The 18,529-nt window shown below is 62.1% G+C and overlaps 1 protein-coding gene across 12 annotated transcripts in view; it reads left to right on the plus strand.

The window, feature by feature from the left end:
• The first annotated feature begins 3,179 nt into the window (after positions 1–3,179).
• LOC117649356 (CUGBP Elav-like family member 3) overlaps positions 3,180–18,529 on the plus strand; it is a 71,352-nt gene continuing 56,002 nt past the window's right edge. For 8 of the 12 annotated variants that reach the window (XM_034392021.1, XM_034392022.1, XM_034392024.1 and 5 more), the window contains exon 1: positions 3,180–3,363. In XM_034392021.1, coding sequence (XP_034247912.1) covers positions 3,307–3,363 — 57 coding nt within the window. In that variant the 5' untranslated portion in view covers positions 3,180–3,306. Of the gene's footprint in view, positions 3,364–5,327; positions 5,386–18,529 lie in introns of those variants that run through there. The other 4 variants (XM_034392028.1, XM_034392029.1, XM_034392031.1 and 1 more) reach the window with 4 other exon arrangements.

An 18,529-nucleotide genomic window follows, 5' to 3' on the forward strand; every position in this document is an offset into this window, starting at 1 on the left:
GCCGTGTTGATTGTCGGCCGAACGGCGAACCGCAAGGGCAGGCAGGCCCAGGCAGGCAGGCCCAGGCAGGCAGGCCCACCCCCACTGAAAGGGCTGGGAGGACAAGAGGACGCAGCAGGCCGAAAAAGAAAATACACGTAAATATTTCACAAGGGAAGTTTGCTTTTGCACTATCATTATTTTAGGCCGGCCTGGGCTTCGGGGCGGTGGGCTCACTGGCCACGGCGGGTCCCGGCTCCGGCGTGCCGCGCCGCATCGCTGAGCGAACTTTTAATGATGGCGAGCTGGCCAAGCGTGCCACTGCCTTCCTCACTTCGAATGGGCGAATGTCCCGTCTCTGTCGCGCTCAAGGAGCAATCAGATTGGTTTCATCATTCCTCTCTGTTTTCTCGGAGAATCATAACAATTTTGTGTCTCTGCTTCCAGGTATGCCGCGGCGCCGCGAGAAACGGTAATGCGGTGAGACTTTAAGGGATGGCTCCCCCACCGCCCAGAATGCCGAATGAGCCTCCTCTGTTTGTCTTGTCTTTTCAAACTTGCGCGGCGCACATTTGCTCTGTTCTGTCGGAAAAGAGGGGGAAAAATGTCCTTGAAGGGCAGACGGATGGAGTGCGGTGCAGACATGCGACGAAAACAAGTTGGGAATGAGGTCTGCGGGAGTTTGCCCGGGCGAGCCGAGGTGAGCCGACGCGTATTCGGCTTATGCTGTCACGCCGGGGCCTCGGCTGGCTGAAGGCGGGGCTCTGCAACAGAAATGGAATTTGCAAGTAGCGGCACAATGTCTTGTGTACCTTCGAACTCTGGGGCACTTCTCCGTTTCTTTGACGCGGTCGATCCCGACTGTTTTCCTTCCTCCTGAGGCAGCAGAAGCTTTCCACCCGGCACAAAAAATGATTAGTTTCGGGCCGGGAGTTCGCCTGGCGGGAATTTTTGCCGACACTGCGAGAAGAAGTTGGCCGAAGGGATTGTGGCGGAAACGGGCGCGTGGCATAAATTAGGCGGCCTGATTTGGGCCAAGTTGGCGATACACGGCTTGCTTTACGATGTTTTCTTTCCGGCGCGCATTCCCACATGATCCGATCTGCACGGGGCGCGCCGGCCGCGCCGCCAGCGCCGTCAGCCATCTCGCGCAGGATCGAATCCAGATCGAGTTTCGCAAACTTGCAAACTAAGTAAAGGGCGCGCGCCGCTCTAAGCGGGCGGCAGCGGGCGGGCCTGGAGGGCGTGGACCGGTGCCGATCGACCGAAACCTCTTAAAAAATTGACGCCCTCGGTGAATGGCAGCGACACGTGTTTGTGTGCCGCCACCTCTCCTATCCGACGACCATCGCTGTGAGTCCATTTGCCGCAGAGGCCAGTGCGGTGTGCGCTTGTGCCTTGTGCGCTCTCTCCGAATCGATGACGAATACTTTTTTCTCTATTATGGGGGGGGGGGGCTCATCAGATGATGGGGGCCGGCAAGTGGACGTAAACGTGTAGGCAGAGAAGATTGGTGCTTTTGTACGCGTCCTCGCCTTTTGAATACACCGCATTGGACGGACGACGGCGTGCGTATCGCAAGGCAAATCTGATTCGGCCCACCACTCAGCCACGGTGCCACACGGCGCGGACCCCACACGCACCCTCCCATCAGGGCCCGGTGTGCCTGTGTGTGTGTGTTTTTGGTCTTTTGTGAGGGCGTGTGTGCGCGAGCGTTGCGCAGTACCGTAATAGTTGGCGTGCTGGCTTAATGATAAAGCACTCTTGCCTCCTCCCCCTTCCCGACGCAAAGCTGGTCCCGTTTCGCGGCCCAAACGCTCTCAAGACGGCGTCTACTTGGTGGGGAAGCGTTGCTTTTTGGCGCTACTTGTTGCAGACTTATTCCATCACACACTTTTCCTGTTTGCGCCGCCGTCAACGAGGAGATCAATTTGATGCGCCATTAGGCCGCTCTGTCCGCACACACTGTGTGCCGCACGGACCGGCGTGCCGCTCGCCTGCACTCGCCGCCCCACCCCTCCCCCCTCCACTCCCCCTCCACTTTCCGGCACACCTTCACTAATCTCACTCTCTGCACCCACCCTCTCACGTGTGGCCCTGCTCCAATATCCGCCCTCCCTCTTTGCGTGCCGATCCGTTGATCCCTCCGCGCGGCTTCCTCGGCGTCCTCGCCCCGTCCTCGCCCCGTCCTTGCACCGCCTGGATCTTGAGCGGCGCCGAAAATCTGTCCCGCGTTATTGACGTCGAGCCTCCTTCTTGTTGCCGGCCCCGGGTCGCCGCGGGCCGAAATCACGCAACAGTTTATCCACAGTCGCTTCCTCTCAAGCTCGGCCTCAAGGCGGCGGTCGACCCGCTGCGTCGCCAGTGAAAATAAAAACAAACGACGAGGGTCTTTGACCCAGAGGAGGAGGGGGCGGCATGCTGAGGCAAGGGCTGCTGCTGTAGGGACGGCGCATCGCGTCGTGACTCGAAATTAGGGCAGTCTGACCCTCGCCACATGAGACGAGCGAGAAGCAGCGAGAAGCCCCTCCGGTGCGGACCAACCCCGAGGAACCTCCTTGGTCGGCCCTTATCCGCTCGCCCTGATTCCGCCCCAAACAATCCGGGTTTTGAATCCACTGCCAACACGGTAGCACGGCAAGGTTTTGGCCGGCGACGGAACGGCGACGGCACGGCGACGGCGCGGCGACGCCGCGGCTCATCAGTTTGGATTCATCTCATCACGTATGCGGTGAGCCAGCCGTCGCCTTAGTCCGTCCAAAGTTGGCAAGATAAACATTAACATAGCAGCCGGTACGCCACCAATGCGTGCATCGCGCCGGCCTGGCGGCGGCCTCCCCCTAACAACTTTGGTGGAACATTGCGGCCCGATACTGTTTCGATCAAAATACATAAAAGAGTAATTCGTTGGAGCGCGGCGCAAGGGTCGTGCTTTGGTTTTCCACGTTACTCGCCGATGGCTTCTTCAGGTGCCTGGGCGACTTTTCTCACAACGCCGAACAGGTACTGGCCGCCACGCCCAGAAAGGAACCGGCCGAGCACGGGACGGGCTGCGCGCCGCCCTTCTAGACCGCCTTGTGCGCCGCGCTGCGCCGCGCCGCGCGCGTTGCCGGGCCGTGCCGCGCCGCGCTGTGTGGTGGGCCGGGGTGGGCCGGCCTCGGGGCCTCAGGGTGCCCTACCCATTCAGTGAGTGGAGAGCAGTCCTGCGACGCGGTCGGGTCCTCGCGCCACGCTTCGCGCCCTGTGGTCTTCCCTCGCCGCGCTGTGTGTTGTGTTACGGTGGCGTCCCAGAGCGCTCTGGACCTGGACCGGTGGTGCGACGACGTCATGGTGCACGTCTTCGGCCTGGCCGCGCACCCGACGTTCAGCTACCAGGAGCCCATTGTGAGTTGGAAAACATTCGTCGCGGCGTGGTGCCGGGTGCCGCGGTAGTGTAGTGGACTGCGTGCTCGTTTCCGGCGCGGCAGGTTCATAGTTCGCCGCCCACCACCGTCACCCGTTTTTCCTCTTCAAAATGATCATTTCGGAATACAAGTGAGGCCGTGATTCGGAAAACTGTACTGCCTGCGCCACAGGGGGCCGGGCAACTGCCCCGTTCCCACGTGGCCTCGGTACGCTCTGAATCGCCCTCTAACGACCCAGCGGGCGACATCGCTGTCAACGAATAAAAGGGACGTTGTTTCGATGAAAATGTTGGAGTCCGCGTGTGGCGGCTGGCCGGCAAGCGAAGCTGGCCGAGTCGGCCGAAGGAGAAATGGGTCTAAGTTTAGCCGGTCTGGTTTTACCCTTCGGTTTATTTGCTTGCATGTAAACACGCCGGCCAGCCTGTTTGACAGGGCATTGCCAGGCCGCGGCTCAGCAGGAAACACAACTCTTGTCGGGACTATTTTCTAAAACAGGAGCGCGCGGAGCACTCTCCGCGAAAGTTCCTCACTTGACGTGGCGGAGAGGTCGCAGCCCAGCGGTGGCGCGCGGTGGATGGGTTGCCTGCGGTACATTCGTGCAAATCCGCTGTCGCACTTGTTTCCCTGCGCTTCGTAGACTCGCGTCGGTGCGACTCACGGTGTAAACGATGGACACATTTCATCTCCGTGCCTCCGCCATTGTTTGCGGTACAAACAAGAACTTGATTCCCAGAGACCGACTAGATTATGACGTTAAATAATTTCCATTCGGTGCCCGGGTAATCGTGTTCGGGCGTTAGTTCAGTTTTTCGCTAATCGTGTTTCACAGTGGTTAACTGCTGCCCACCAATAATTAGGTCCGCCTTTGAAGCGCCGCCGAGTCAGCCGCAATGGCTGCCCCCGGACGTGCTCCTTGAAGCGACGACTTCAAGTGCAACAGGTTTCGCTTTTATTTCGCATAATTAATCACTTTTTGCCTCGAAATGCGCGTCACGGCGTAGTGGCGCCGATCTGCAGCGCGCTTCCCGTTTTCCGACGGTTTCGCCGACCATCGTGCGCCGGCCTGCGCTTCGTGTCGTGTAACCCGTTCGTCGCCACGGGTGTGTCGGCGAGCCTGTCGACGCGCCCACGTCCAAAGTGCTGCCCCTCTGAGCCCGGCCCGGGGCCGGCGGGGACAGCGACCGCCCTTCCTTTCATTTCTGCTTTCCGAGAAAGGAAAAGGATTTCAGTGGAGCAGGTCAGGAGTACCCGCTCGGCGATGGAACAGCGTACCAACGAGTGCGTCCCCCGCCCCCTCACCCCGCCTACCATGTCCACGCCCACGCGGGGCTCGCGGAGCTGGTGCTCGTCGCGCAGCCCCACAAATAGCGGACGGGCCTGCCAATTCGCTACATTTTTGTGCGGCTTGTCCGGCAGGGCAGGGCCGGCGGGGCGGCGCGGGGCCGTGCTGGGCGTGGATAGGCGCGCATGCGCGGTGCGGCGCGCGCCCCGCCCCAAGGCTCGGGGCTCGGGCCGGCTGGAGGGGGCCGGCAGCAAGCCGGATGCGCGGCGCACGGCCCGGCACGAGGCTAGCACGGCCAGCACCGCCAGGGAGGTTGCCCCCCACAGTCTCCCACCTGGCCTGGCCGCGACTGGTGCGGCGCGCCGCGGCACGTGTCACTGACGAGCACATCGCGGACGTACGCCCCGGCCTAGCAGCCCAGCAGCCAGCGCCGACGCCTCCACCCCCGCCGCCGCTCCGACACCGCGCGCCACGACGGAACGCCCCGGGTCCCTCGTGGGCTTCCCGCCCCCGCAGAGTCCAGCCACGACGACGACGGCGCTCGCCGGCGGCGACTCCGCGGCGTTCGCGTTGTTCGACTCGCTGGACCTCCAACGCCCCACGCTGGACGTGCTCCTGCGTGCCCCGGCGCCGCAGTTCGCGCTGCCCTCCGCGCTGCCCTCCCTCGGCCGCGCCCCCGCCCCCGCCACAGCCACCGCGTGTGTCACCGAATGGATGCATGTAAGCCCAGCGTCTTAGCGATCTTTCATTTCGTCGTCGTTACAAATTGGTCCGTCGGGAATGAGCTGATGCGGACTGCCGGCCTGGCCGCGCGGACGGTCGGCCACCGTAAACATGACGTGCTTGCCACATTAGTGAAGATTTAGGGAACGCCGACTAAGTAACGGCTTAATTAGACGGTGCAATATTCAGGTGAATAACAGTTGCCGTAAAGCCGAACCATTAACTGGCCGGCGTAAACGCGGGGCGCCTTGTTCGCGGCTCGTCTCGTACATTAAACCGTTGCCCCGCAAAACGCGGAAAAAGTGGGTATTGGCGTTAGAAGGGCCAGCAGCGGCGCGGCAGGGTGTGGCGGCAAGTTGTTTGCTTTTAGAGCAAACGCCCCGGCCGCCTTGCCCGCCCCGCCCCGCCACGCCACGCCCCTCGCGGCCAGCTGGGCTCCCCTGACTGCCTGTTTACATCGGCCTCTATAACGGCCCGGCCGAAGAGTGAGGCAAGACACAAGGTGAGCCGCGCCGTGCCGCGCCGTGCGCACGGTACTCGCCTTTAGGTGGCAAAAAAAAGTGGATTTTATTTTGGCGCTCGGCGCACGTGCCCCTGGAGCGAGGCTGAAGCGGGGCTGGAGCCGCTGGAGCCTGGCTTGGGCTGGAGCGCGGAGCAGAGGTGCGCGACGGAGGCTTGTTGGTATGCATGGAAAGCTGGAAACTTGATTGATCTGGAAACAAACCAGTCTGCGGGGACGTAACGTCTGCCCGGCCCGGTCTGCCGCTGCAATGCCGGCAGAAAAAAAATTGAAGAAAAAAGAAAGAAAAGACAGATTCGACTTGCCACGCTGCGCCACGCGGCGCGGGATTTATTCAGACCTCGCGGGTCACACGATATCCCCTCGGAGTCCTGGGATGGTACAGCGAAACGGGGAGGGACGGCGTGCACAAAGGCAGCGACCGCGTGTTCGAATCCTCTTCCTCGTTTTGAACAGTGCTTTTAATGCGCGTTGCCACCTCGGCGTGCGTGCCCGCTGTGGCGACGCGGTGTGCCGTTTCGTCGGCACACATGTCCCGGAGATAGTGCACGCGGTTAGCACGCCCTCGCCAGGTATTGCGTGCCATCCATCGACGCCACGTCCTTCTCGCTCGCGCCGCGTTGGCACGCCAGCGCGCGGCCGTGACAGAGAGGGAGAGAGGAGGGGGGGCGTAAAGCCCGGCAGGATAAAGCGTGGCCCTTTACGACGCCACGCACGCGCATGCACGCATGCCGCACGCACGCGGGCCTTTCGAACCTGTTGCGAGGCCGCAGAGCTCAGGGCCAGTTCGTTTGGATGGCTGGATTTCGCACTTGTCTGCACTGGACTTTTCTCTTTGTCTCACTGTTCTCTACTCAAGGAGCGAGGGTCGGCCGCCGTTCGTGTGGGCTGAACTGCCGGGCCCGGCGACCCCAAATCCCTGTCCGACACTCTGGGATGGAATCGTTTACAAGCCTCGACGCCTCTGAAATAATGTCACCCTGGCCGGCCTCTGCCTTGTCCTGACTGGCCCTATCTGCATACCAATCAACCTGTTCCCTTAATGTGATTCGCCCCAGGGGCTTCGGACCCGCGCCGCCCCGCGCACCCCCGGCGGGGCCCAGGTGGGACTGCAGAGTGGCGATTCCCGAATGCAAATGTGGGGGATGAAGGGGCACTACACAATGGCAAAGAAGTGGAATGAAAAGTGGAAGGGAGGCGGGGCCCCCGCGGGGGTGCGACGCGCGGCTACGGAGGACGGCTGTATAATTGTAATTGAATTTACGGTTTCATTCGCCACTCCGAAATGCTACGTAACGGCGTGGAAAGGCTTGGGCGGGCTTTGGATATCCACCTCGTTCCCCTTGCACGCAGACAGAGACGGAGAGGGGCAAATTTGATTTGTCTCAACTCTGGCGCTCGTCGCGGAAGAGAGGCATGCCGGGTGGGAGAGAGAGAGAGAGAGAGAGAGAGAGAGAGAGAGAGAGAGAGAGAGAGAGAGAGAGTCGCGCACGCTCCGATTCTCCTCAACCACCCGATGCTGGTCCCCGCCCCGCCCGACCGCTCCCCTCCAACCACTTCTTACCTCAGCCGTCCATTTTCATTGAATAAGAAAGAATGCAATTGGATTCGGGAAATCCAGACGCTTGAAACGCGAGAGGTTTGCGAAAGTGAATTTCCATCGGCGGCCAGGGGCATACTTCAATTTTTGGCCCAAATTTCCAATGGATTATGAAAGAGCTTTCATTTGGTAATTATGAAGTGGGAGTCATTTTTACATTTCAGTAAGATTGCTACGCGTCCCTTAATTATTCGCCAATTATTTTATTTTTTGTGAGAATATAATTAAGACGCGTTGGTGCTGTTGACCCCTGCTCCTCGGTCTACGAGAGTCTGAAGCGGACGAGCGCCTTGCAAGGCCAAGTCCTCCGGGTCGCCTATGCCCGCGATGCACAGTAGGCCAGAAGACCGGTGGGGGCGGTCAAAATCCCGGACGCGTTTTGAGGTCCAGACTCGTTAAATGGGCCTCAAACAGAACGTGTGACCCCACCATTCCTCGTTCGGAGGGCAATCCATTGGTGGGGTCACACGCTCGGGAAGAGTCCCATTTAGCGACTCTGGAGCTCAAAACGCGTCTGGAGTTTGGCCGCCTCCACCGGCCTTCTGGCCCACTGTGCGATGCCTGGCGCGATGCCGTCCGCCAGTGTCTGCTGCTCTATCGGGCTGCCTCGTCGTGTCGCGCATTCGGCCTATTTAGCCCCTGGGGCCCGGCACGCCGGCACGGCCCGCCTGCCTGCCCCACCCTCTTACAGAACTACTATTGTTGCGAAAATCGAGTTTCCGCGCGGAGGGTACGGCACTGCCAGACTGCCGGGCCGGGGCTGCCGGGCCGGGGCTGCCGGGCACAGCGGCACAGCGCGGCGTGCAGCCAGCCACTTTCACAGAGCCCTGTCCGCTGTGCAGTGTTCCGTGCGCCGCCCCCGCTCTCTCCGCTCCAGCGCCGCGCACCCCGACGCGCTATAACGCCCCCGCCGCCCCACCCCCACCCCGCCACGCCCCGCCGCGCCCCGCGGCGCCCCGCGCGGACACTGACCCAGTAAAGGCGGACGCACACACTTTTAAAAGGCTTTAGCGACTGTGGCGCCACCTGCAGCGGCGCGTGAATAATTGCCAGCCGGTGACTTGTGTCCGCGGCGTGGCGGGGCGTGGCGGGGCGTGGCGGGGCGTGCTGGGCGGGGCGTGGCGTGGCCGCCGCGCAGTTTGGCCAACTCTATTTAGACTCTTAGTGGCGAGTGCTGCGGCGGGGCCAGCCGGGGCTCGGAGGCTCGCGGCCAACTTTGAATAGTGAGCCAGGGCGGGGCGGGGCGGGGCAAGGCAGGCCGCCGCAGGGAGGCATGAATGACTGCCCCACTTCGCACCCCCGCCTCGCCCCGCCTCGCCCCGCCTCGCCCCGCCTCACGCACGCGGTAACAGGTGTTCCCCACCGCACCCCGCCCCGCCCCGCCCCTGCCGTACCGTATCATCCATCTTCGGGGCCGAGGAACGCCACTTTTCGCATTTAAGTCTCCATCCCGGCGCGGCGGGTCGACGGCCGCCCCGCGAGCCGCCAAGTCACGCGGGCCGTGTACAGCTACAAAAAACAACAACACTAAGACTGGCGACCAGACCCGTGTTCCTCTGACCCCTCCTATGCGTCCAGTTTTTATCGCCTGTAAAACTCGAACGGCTGTCTGTCAACTATAGTGCCCGGGGAGGCCGCCGCGCCGCCTCGCGCCGCCGCGCGCACGGCCGGGCCGCGGCCCAGGAGGAGCAGGCAGGGGCGTAAAATGCTAAGTACCCTTCCCCTGGCAACAGTGCGGGGGCTTCCTTGACCCGCTGTAACACGGCCGCCACTCGCGCAACTACACTTAACCCTAATCACATGTTTTACAAGGGCTGCGCGCTGCCGCCGCCCGCCGCCGCGTGCGAAGAAAACGCGCCTATTCGCCCCGCGTATATTCAGACGAAAGGCTTTTGACAGTCTTTATCGCCGTGGTGTCGAGGACGCCGAGGAGCCCCAGGCCGCCGCTGCTACCCGGCAGGGGCTTGTGGGGGCTTGACAGGCCTATGAGGCTCCTATCTCGCAGTCCTGTGCGGCTCGGCACGGCACGGCGCGGCACGGCTCGGCACGGCACGGCGTGGCACGGCATGGCACGGCGCGGCTGGGAGGCGCACTACGACCGACGCATTTCAGTTTGAGACAGCTTGTGGGGGGCCTATCCGGTCCTATCAACTTTGGGGAGCGCGCCTCTGTCTCTCTAATGCCGCCAGGACAATAATTATAGCGGAGGCAGACATCGGTTGGCAGTGCCGGCAGTGCCGGCATGCCGCCGCAGCAGTGCGAGGTTACGTGGCAGCACAGAGTGGGGCTTAGTCGGGACGGAAACTTCGCTGTACACAATACAAACAGGCGCTTACAATTTCTGCCTCTTAAGGGAGAGAAAAAAAAATTGTTGACCGGGTATTTTATTTTTGTTGTTGTCGTGCGTTTGTTCTGGCCGATAGCGGGAAGGAAAGTCGCCCCGGCTTATGCCTCTCTGTTTTCTGCGAGGAGAGAAAGAGAGAGGGTGTGTCCATTAGCTCCGTGTCTGTGTCGCCCTATCTCCAAAGGATCACTCCGGGAAAAAGGAGGCCATCGGCGGGCCGAACGCGCAGCGAGCCGAGCGAGCCGTTGAGTGAAAATTGTTCCGCCGATTTTCCTCTTTTTTCCCCCCTCTGCCATCTTTTTCCAGGGTCTGTTGAAATGCATCGCCGCTGCAGCGGCTGCACATTTCCCCCGAGTGGAATGCAGCGGCGCTGCGAGGCCAGAGCCATAGCCGAAGGCAGGCCGGAGGTGGCGCGCCACCGCGGCCCATCGCCACGTTTTCCTCTCAGAGTAGCCCGGGCATTGGGGGCGAGAATGTGTGGGGGAAGGGGTTGACGAGGCATCGGCAATAGGGAAAGGGGGCGTGCGGCCGTGGAGATTGTCGGCAGAGGCTGTCTGGTGAGCGATTCCGGCAGCGCCGTTAAACCTCGGCTGGCCGCTTCCAGGGGTCCATCCCAGGCCGTGCCGCCGTGCCGGGCCTACACTGCCGGCAAAAGTTTATCGTCAGCCACTGCTCGCAATCGTTGTGTGCCGAGGGCGACGCGAGGGGAGATGTTCACCACCGGTTGTTCCCCTCAGTACTGCCACACGCGTGCCATGAAAATGTGTCGAGTCGCACTGACGAAGAGGGGCGTGACATTGCCGGCCCACCTGGCGCGTGTTCGACACGCGCAGGGTGCATACATGCGTACGTGATACATCCCACTGTGGGCCAAAGGACCGTTGGAGGTGGCCAAAATTCCAGACGCGTTTTGAGCTCCAGAGTCGCTAAATAGGACCCGAACCGAACGTGTGACCCCACCAATGGATTGCTCTCCGAACGAGGGAATCCATTGGTGGGGTCACACGTTCGGTTCGAGTCCTGTTTAGCTACTCCGGAACTCAAAACGCGTCTGGAGTTTCGGCCGCCTCCACCGGTATTCCAGCCCACTGTGCATCCCCTCTCGCGCGTGTGTGTGTGTGGGTCGTCGGGCAGTGTGCGCGGCTCGCCAGGAAATCCGCGCGTTATTTGCGACGCGACAGATGTTTGGAGGCCCCGCCCCGCCCGTTACACAACCCTTTCGATTCCATATCCGTGCTACACACCGTCCGTGCCCTGGCCATGCCCTGGCCATGCCCTGGCCGTGCGCTGCCAGTGCCCTGGCAATTACCGAGAAGCCGAATTGAAATCGGAAAACCAATACGGGGCATTGCACGGCCCAGCAGGTCCACCCCCGCGCCACGCCCCCACGCCGCGCTGCCTTCCGAGCGCCCAGCAGCGAGCTCGCCTTGCGGGGAATGCGAGAATCGCGCGGTGGTGAACGCATGCATGGGTGCCGTCGGCCCGCAACCCGCAAGGGAACCTGGGATCCGGAATATTCATTTGAATGCCAAAAAAAAAAAAAAAAAAATGGAACGACAGCGAGAGAGAAAGAGGAGTGGAATTGCCTCAAGGGTTATTTATTTGGAGTGGTTGGGCTTGGCCCTTGGGTCGGGCCTGGGCGTGCAAAAGTGTGCCTCCCATTGACGCGGAGGATGGCTCATTCCCCGCTATCTGATGGCAAGACAGAAGTAAACTCCGGCGCCCCGTTCCATCGCCCCGTATCGATTGCCGGCAGCACGCGCCCCGCCGCGCCCCGCCCCGCCCCGCCGCGCCCCGCCCCGCCGCGCCCCGCCCCGCCGCGCCCCGGCCTCCTCAAACGTGTTTGGCGCTACTTCGAGGCGTCGCAACCGCAGGGGCGTAGGGGCTGTCACCGGGCCCTCTTTCAGCTTCAATTATCCGACACTTGAATTACTTCCTCATCTACATCGCGCTCCCCTTCTTTCGCCCCGTCCTTCTCGGCACCACCCTTTGGGCACCCTCCGCCCCGCCACCTCCGCCCCGCCACCCTCCGCCCCGCCACCCTCCGCCCCGCCACCCTGCACCCCGCCACCCTGCACCCCGCCACCCTGCACCCCGCCACCCTGCACCCCGCCACCCTGCACCCCGCCACCCTGCACCCCGCCACCCTCCGCCCCGCCCCCGGTTCTACACACACTCGGCCAACAAAGTTCCTTCCCCCAAGTTTATCTTGAAGACGCTGTGGCTGCACTCACAAATGAGAAGATGGGGTTCCTCTCTCTCTCTCTCCGTCGCTTCGCGTTCTTCGCCCCGGCCCTCCGCTTCACCGCCTTCCATACTTTGCGAACCTCGCTGATGAACGGCAACCTGGAGCGTGGCGGGGCCGCTCGGAGTACCGAGAGGACCGAGAGGACCGAAAGTACCCCGAAGGCAAAGAATGACAGGGGCTGATAGATGGTCCTGGTTATGCGGCGTCGCTTGGGCCTAACAACACGCGTCTTCTCTGCCTCTCTCTCTCTCTCTCTCTCTCTCTCTCTCTCTCTCTCTCTCTCTCTCTCTCTCTCTCTGTTGTCTTTTTTCCGACCGCCGCGTCGCCCGTTTGGGTCGTGTCAAAGTGGCTGCCGTGCGAGGGGTGGGGGCGGGGCGGAGGCCTGGGGACAGATCAACACACTCGGGGACGGCTCTCTCGCCATAATATTGCACGTCGGCCATCCCGGCCCCGGGGCCGCCCCGCCCCCGCCTCTTCTAAGCGGCAATATAAGGTTTCCGGGCAGCCGAGCTTTAATCAAAACGGAGAAGTGTGCAAAGTGTGTCACCTGACGCCCAAAGTTTCCGGGCTGTCTCTCACATTTCATAAGGCGTGGAAGTGTCGGCCGGGAGGAGCGCCAACTTGATTTGAAGCACGCGGCGCTGCGCGCTGCGCTGAGCGAAGCGGCGGTGCGGCGGCTGCGCGGCCCCCGGGCCTACCGGGACGCATTCATGCCCCCAACCTTTCCCCGTTTTCGTTTTAACTCCGCGATTAAAAGCGAATGCGTGCACCTTTTAGACCGACATGGGGTTTCATTCGAGTGGGTGGGACTACAATGGGTGTAGGGACGTACACACACACACACACACACACACACACACACACACACACAGCCGGTCGTGCAAACAGCACACGACACTCATGATCCACACTCGTCCATTTCCGGAGTGTAGGGTGACAGTCACCACGCCCTAAAATCCACATCCTACCAACTACCCCCCCCCCCTCCGCCAGTCAACCCCACCCCCTCTTCTCCCCTGGCTCTCGTTTCACACCGTGCTGGACATGAAATACCCCCTCCCCCGTCCCCCCGTCGCGTTTCTCGTGTTGTTCGAACAAAAGCTAACGTCATCCACATAACTGGCATGGCGTGACACATTCCGACTCCCCCCCCCCTCTCCCCTTCGGGACGTAGCGGCGTCTCGGCCCTCGTCGCGACGCCCCCCACCCCTCCCCCCCTTTCCTGGGCCCGGGCGTCATAAACATGTCTGGTGGGGCAGTGCAGGGCGGCACTGCGTAGGGCAGGGCTGCCACGAAGCCTGTAGGCTCCACGCGGCCGGCCTTCAACAGTGCCGTGTGTGTGTGTGTGTGTGTGTGTGTGTGTGAGTGCGTCCGCTCAAAATAAGGGCCGATGCCGGCCGCCGCCGAAGGGCCGGGGGGCATAAAACTGCGACGCGCGTACAACTCCGCGAGCGGCACGGGGTGGCGAGTGAAGCCTGCCGCGGAATGCGAAAGAGCACGAAAAAAAAATTGCTGAGTCCAACCAACTTGTTTTGGCTCTAGTAACAAAATTCCCGAAGGTAAGTTCACTGTCGCGACGAATCCATCGTTAATGAAGCAAGTTGGATCATCGCTAACGAACTGCACTTGGTGGTGCCAAACGAACTGGCCCACCCGTTGGATTCCCCTTGGATTATCTTTTTGTTTCCGCGAGCAAAACAAATTCCGCCCTTTTGCGCGCGCGCGTGTGTGTGTGGTGTGTTGCCGGCACGCCCTTGTTCCAGGTACCACTTACTTGACGGTCGCTTACGCCGTTGGGACGGTGGAGGCCCGTCCAGTCGGCCAGCGGCAGCGCGGCGGGAGGTCTGCTAGCGGCGCTGCTCAAGTTGACATTTCCGCCTGCAGGCCTCCGTGCCAAGCTGTGCTGCCTACATTCCAGGCGCCGTTGCAGTGTGTGGATGCCGAGCTGTGTGTGTGTGTGTGTGTGTGTATGCATGAGTGTAATGGGGCGTCACCAAATGGGGGGGAGGGGGTGGGGGTGCAATCGAGGGTGAAAGCGGTACAGCGCACGGCGCAGTTGGCTTGGCTGCACAGTGTTGTGGAACTGCCGGAGTCAATTAATTAAAGCGCACTGCAAGCCGCAGGATCGACGAAACGGGCGTTAAATCGTCGTCTGAGGAAAAAAAGAGAGAGAGACGGAGGAGGTTCTACCTTTTCGTCGGTCTCTTGTGTTGCTACTCAGCATGTCAGTAAAGGGGGCTCTTTCCGTAGCACAGGGACCGGCCTTTAGAATTGCGCGTGCGCGTGTGTGTGTGTGTGAGAGAGAGAGAAGGAGAGAGAGGGGGGAGGGGACGGCTGGCAACGGGTCCAGGCCTCTGCGATGCTTCCGCTCAACTTTTTCGCGTTTTATTCGCTCGCGAGTTTCCCGGGGCAGATAAATCAGATGTCTCCGCGATCCCGCCTGCCGGGCCGCCGCCGTGCCGGGGAGTGGAGTGGTGATGTCCCCCTGCCCTCTGTGTGTGTGTGTGTGTGTGTGTGTGTGTGTGGCCGTGTGTGTAGGCCTACGGACGAGTTGGAGTTCGGGCAGGGCACGGGGATGGTCGTAACTCGGCGCATGGCTCCGATGGTCCCGATGGCGCGTCTTAGCTCCGCCAGCTTCGCAGCATTTGTCCGGTCGTTGGTCCCGCACAAAGGCAGTTGGAGCCTCCCCGGGGGTGTAGTATTGATTTACACCTCACGACGGCCCTATGCAGACGCCGAGCGCCAAGTCGCGAAAAGGCCACTCGTTCTTTTGTTTACACCCCGCGCAGCCCGGCCCGTGGGGCTGACAGCGTTTTACACCCCCGGAACTTTTTTTTCTCCCTTTTCCCGGTCCGTCCCGGTCCAGCAAAACGAGTAAAAGCGTCTGAAAGCGCCTCCTCCGTACACGCGGGGATGCTTTCCGATAACTTTTCTAATTATCGCGCGCAGCCTCATCGGGCCGTGTGCTTGACGTCAGGAGCAGCGCTGGAGCGGCGCTCCCCTAAGAGGCGGCCGAGGCGCCGAGGCCGGGCTGCCCGGACGCCAGCGGCACGATTGGGAACAGCTTCCACTGGGCGACAATGGCGCCCAGCGGTCGGTAACGGTCGGAAATGCAGGCAGTCGGACAAAAGCGCACGCAGGCCGAACGGAGGGACGCACAGTGGGCCAGAAGGCCGCGGCGCAGGCGGTCAAAGTCCCGGACGCGTTTTGAGCTCCGGAGTCGATAAATGGGATTCGAACTGAACGTGCGACCCCACAAATGGATTGCTCTCCGAACGAGGAATCCATTGGTGGGGTCACACGTCCGGTTCGAGTCCTATTTAGCGACTCTGTAGCTCGCAGCGCGTCCAGAGTTTCGGCCGCCGGCGCCGGCCTTCTGGCCCACTGTGAAGGGTTTGCCGCCCGCTTGGCCATCTCCTTGTTTGCGCCGCAACCATTACCGCCCGGCCCTTTCTTCTTTCCTGCCCCGGAGTTTTGGAGTTGCCGGGAATTAAGGGGCTGGGCGGGCTGAGGCCGCGCCGGGCCGCCGGCTTGCTCGGGATGCAATCAGCTCGGAAGTGATCAATAATCATCACCCTTGCCGGCTCGGCGTAGCGCGGCGTAGCGCGGCGCGACAGGGCCGACTGCCGTTTGAATTTTATGGCGCCATGACGGGACGAGGCGACGCAGGACATTACTTCCTCTTCCGGTAAATGACCGTCGTGATGATAATCGTCGCGGAGAATAAGGGAGTGCCGATGGAGATGGGTTTCGTGAGATTGAAAAAAAGAGAGGCTCGGTGGATTGGAGGAGGTTAAGATAATGACGAGGTACACGAGCCTGATGAGGATGCAGATGGAAACAGGGGAAAAGGGGAAGGCGAGGAAAATCTGTGATGGATCACTGGCTGGTCTGTGATCGATCACCATTGTTCCTCCCGACCGCAGCACTTCACTACATCTCGCGGCGGACGGGGGCAGAGCAGCGGGGCGGCGGAGCGGTGGAGCGGCAGCGGGGCGCTGGAGCACTCTGAGCGAAATGAAACTACGCGGGCCGTCGGTCCGCCTGGGATGCCCTGGAAATGACTAACTTCTTGTTCGGCGCCAGCGAAGCCGCCGAAGCCAGCGCAGCGCGGCGGCGAGGCCATGCGGCGGCGGCGCGTTGGAGGGTCGCGGTGGCAGGCGGCGGCAGGCGGCGGCAGGCGGCGGCAGGCGGCGCGCGCTTCCCCAAAGTAAATACTCGAGCGGTTAGCCCCTGCCAGCCGCGCTGCCAGCCGCGGCGCCGCCGCCTTTGTTTTAGAAATGTGTCCGGGTGTAATCAGGGCCTGATTGCGAGTCGCTGTTGACTTTATGACTGACTTCTTGACTTGCCGCGTTGGCATTACACACCGCGCTGGCATTTGCATGCGGGGTGCGAAACCTCACCGACGACGCACCGCGACGCACCGCGTCGCGGCGGCATTTGCAAACTGCGTGACTCGCTGCAGTGGGCCGGAAGACCGGCGCAGGCGGCCAAAACTCTAGACGCGTTTTGAGCTACAGAGTCGTTGAACAGGACTCGAACCGAGCGTGTGGCCCCACCAATGGATTCCTCGTTCGGAGAGCAATCCATTGGTGAGGTCACACGGTCGGTTCGAGAGCCATTTAGCGACTCTGGAGCTCAACGAGGAGTTTTGGCCGCCTGCGCCGGTCTTCCGGCCCACTGTGTCACGGGAAGCATTAGGTAGGAGCCCCTGCAGAGCGGTGGATAGGCAGCCCGCTTGCAGCCCGGCCTGCTGTGCTGCCTACCCGGCAGGCTGAAGCCGAGCCCGGCCGTCGCGGGGAAGGAAAAACAGAGTGTGTGTGCAGTGTGGGGCCGCGTCCCCACGTGGGGTCTGTCCCTCCTTTATCTGGGCCAGTGTGTGTGTGTGTGTGTGTGTGTGTGTGAGAGAGAGAGAGCGTGTTCGTAATGAAGATACATACGTGCGATATAGTTCTGGGAAGGCACGTTACCCTCATCCAGCGACATTCTGTCTGACCGCGCGGGAAATGCCACGGACCGCGGAGGGTGGGGGCTGGGGGCTCTGGGGGTGGAAGGAGGGGGGGGACGGCGCCGAGCGGGAAACGGCACGTTATTTGCAAGGACTCGGGGACAAAAGGCGCGGCGCCGGTCCTGCGCGGGAGGTGGTGGTTAGCACCCCCTCCCTCCACTCTCATATTCCCTGTAAACTTTTATATCTCGATGTAGATGACAGGGGCAGTGGGTCGCAGCCCTCCCCCTCCTCGGCGTGGCGGCGGCGGCTCTCAAGTAGTGTCGCGCATCGGCGCCGCTCGCTCGCAGGGCGTTGGCAGGGCGTTGGCAGGGCGTTGGCAGGGCGTTGGCAGGGCGTTGGCAGGGCGTTGGCAGGGCGTTGGCGGGGCGTTGGCACGGCACTCGCATCGCGGCAGGGCGCCCCTCCCCCTAAGAGGCTCCGAGGCCTCAGTTGGGCGCGATGGGCAATGGGTGCGTGACCTCATCACCTGCAGGATCTCACCGAAGGGCGGTTGAGGGCTCGAGGGGGAGACCATATGGTAATGCCGCGGCCCGGCGTGGCCCGGCGGGGCCTGCTGGGCCGTGGCGGGGCCTGCGAGTCCTGCTCCCCATGCCATCCTTTGCTTTTCAGATGCGCCTCGTCTCGGCCAGCGGGCCTGCGCGGGCCAGCCAGCCCGCCCGGCCGTGTTGTGTCAATACGCTGTGTTTTGTTTGTGGAGGAGCGCAGACTCCGCCCGGGACTCGGTTAGCCGCCGTGCGATACACGCGTCACGCAGAGAGGTGACTCAGACGCGTATTTGATTTTGGAACGGGAGGAAAGGGTGGTTACGGGCCCTGGAAAAAAGAATAACGAAGTAAATGGAAGAAACGGGGTCACGACAGGGCGCGGCGTTGTAGCACCGCCGTCGGCAGCCTCCAAAAGCCATCCGTTTGTAAGACTTTCGGGGGCCTCGCGGTTCTCCGCGGCTCCCCGCGCTGGGCGGATCGGGCAAAGCCGGGGCCGCCGCAAGGCGCAAGCGAAGCAGGCGAGCAGGCCAAGCCCCCCGCAGGGCCGCCAGGCAGGTGGAGTGTTTGCCCCGCGACGGCTTGCCGGGCTTGGCGGCGGACTAGGCCGGGCAGGCCGGGCCTGGGCCCACACAACACGAGCCAGGGTGCTCGGTTGGGTTTGGCGGCGACGATACCAGATACCAAAGCGCTCCCCCTCCCCCTTCGACACAAAGGGTCGCCGGCGCCTCCCTCCCCGATCCCGAGGCACAGGCAGGCACAGTCAGCTGAGGCGAGGCGGCGCACCCTTCTCTGTCCTGACATTTCCCACTGCACACCCCTCCGCCCCCCTCCCCTCCCCTTGTTCCACGGCCACGCCCTGCGGCGGGGGGGAGGGGAGGACCACGTAGCCGACTAGCTTAAGACAATACACAGGGCCTAAGCCCTGGGAGCTGT

This window comes from Thrips palmi, unplaced genomic scaffold (assembly GCF_012932325.1).
Source record: "Thrips palmi isolate BJ-2018 unplaced genomic scaffold, TpBJ-2018v1 HiC_scaffold_4, whole genome shotgun sequence".
Lineage (NCBI taxonomy): Eukaryota > Metazoa > Arthropoda > Insecta > Thysanoptera > Thripidae > Thrips > Thrips palmi.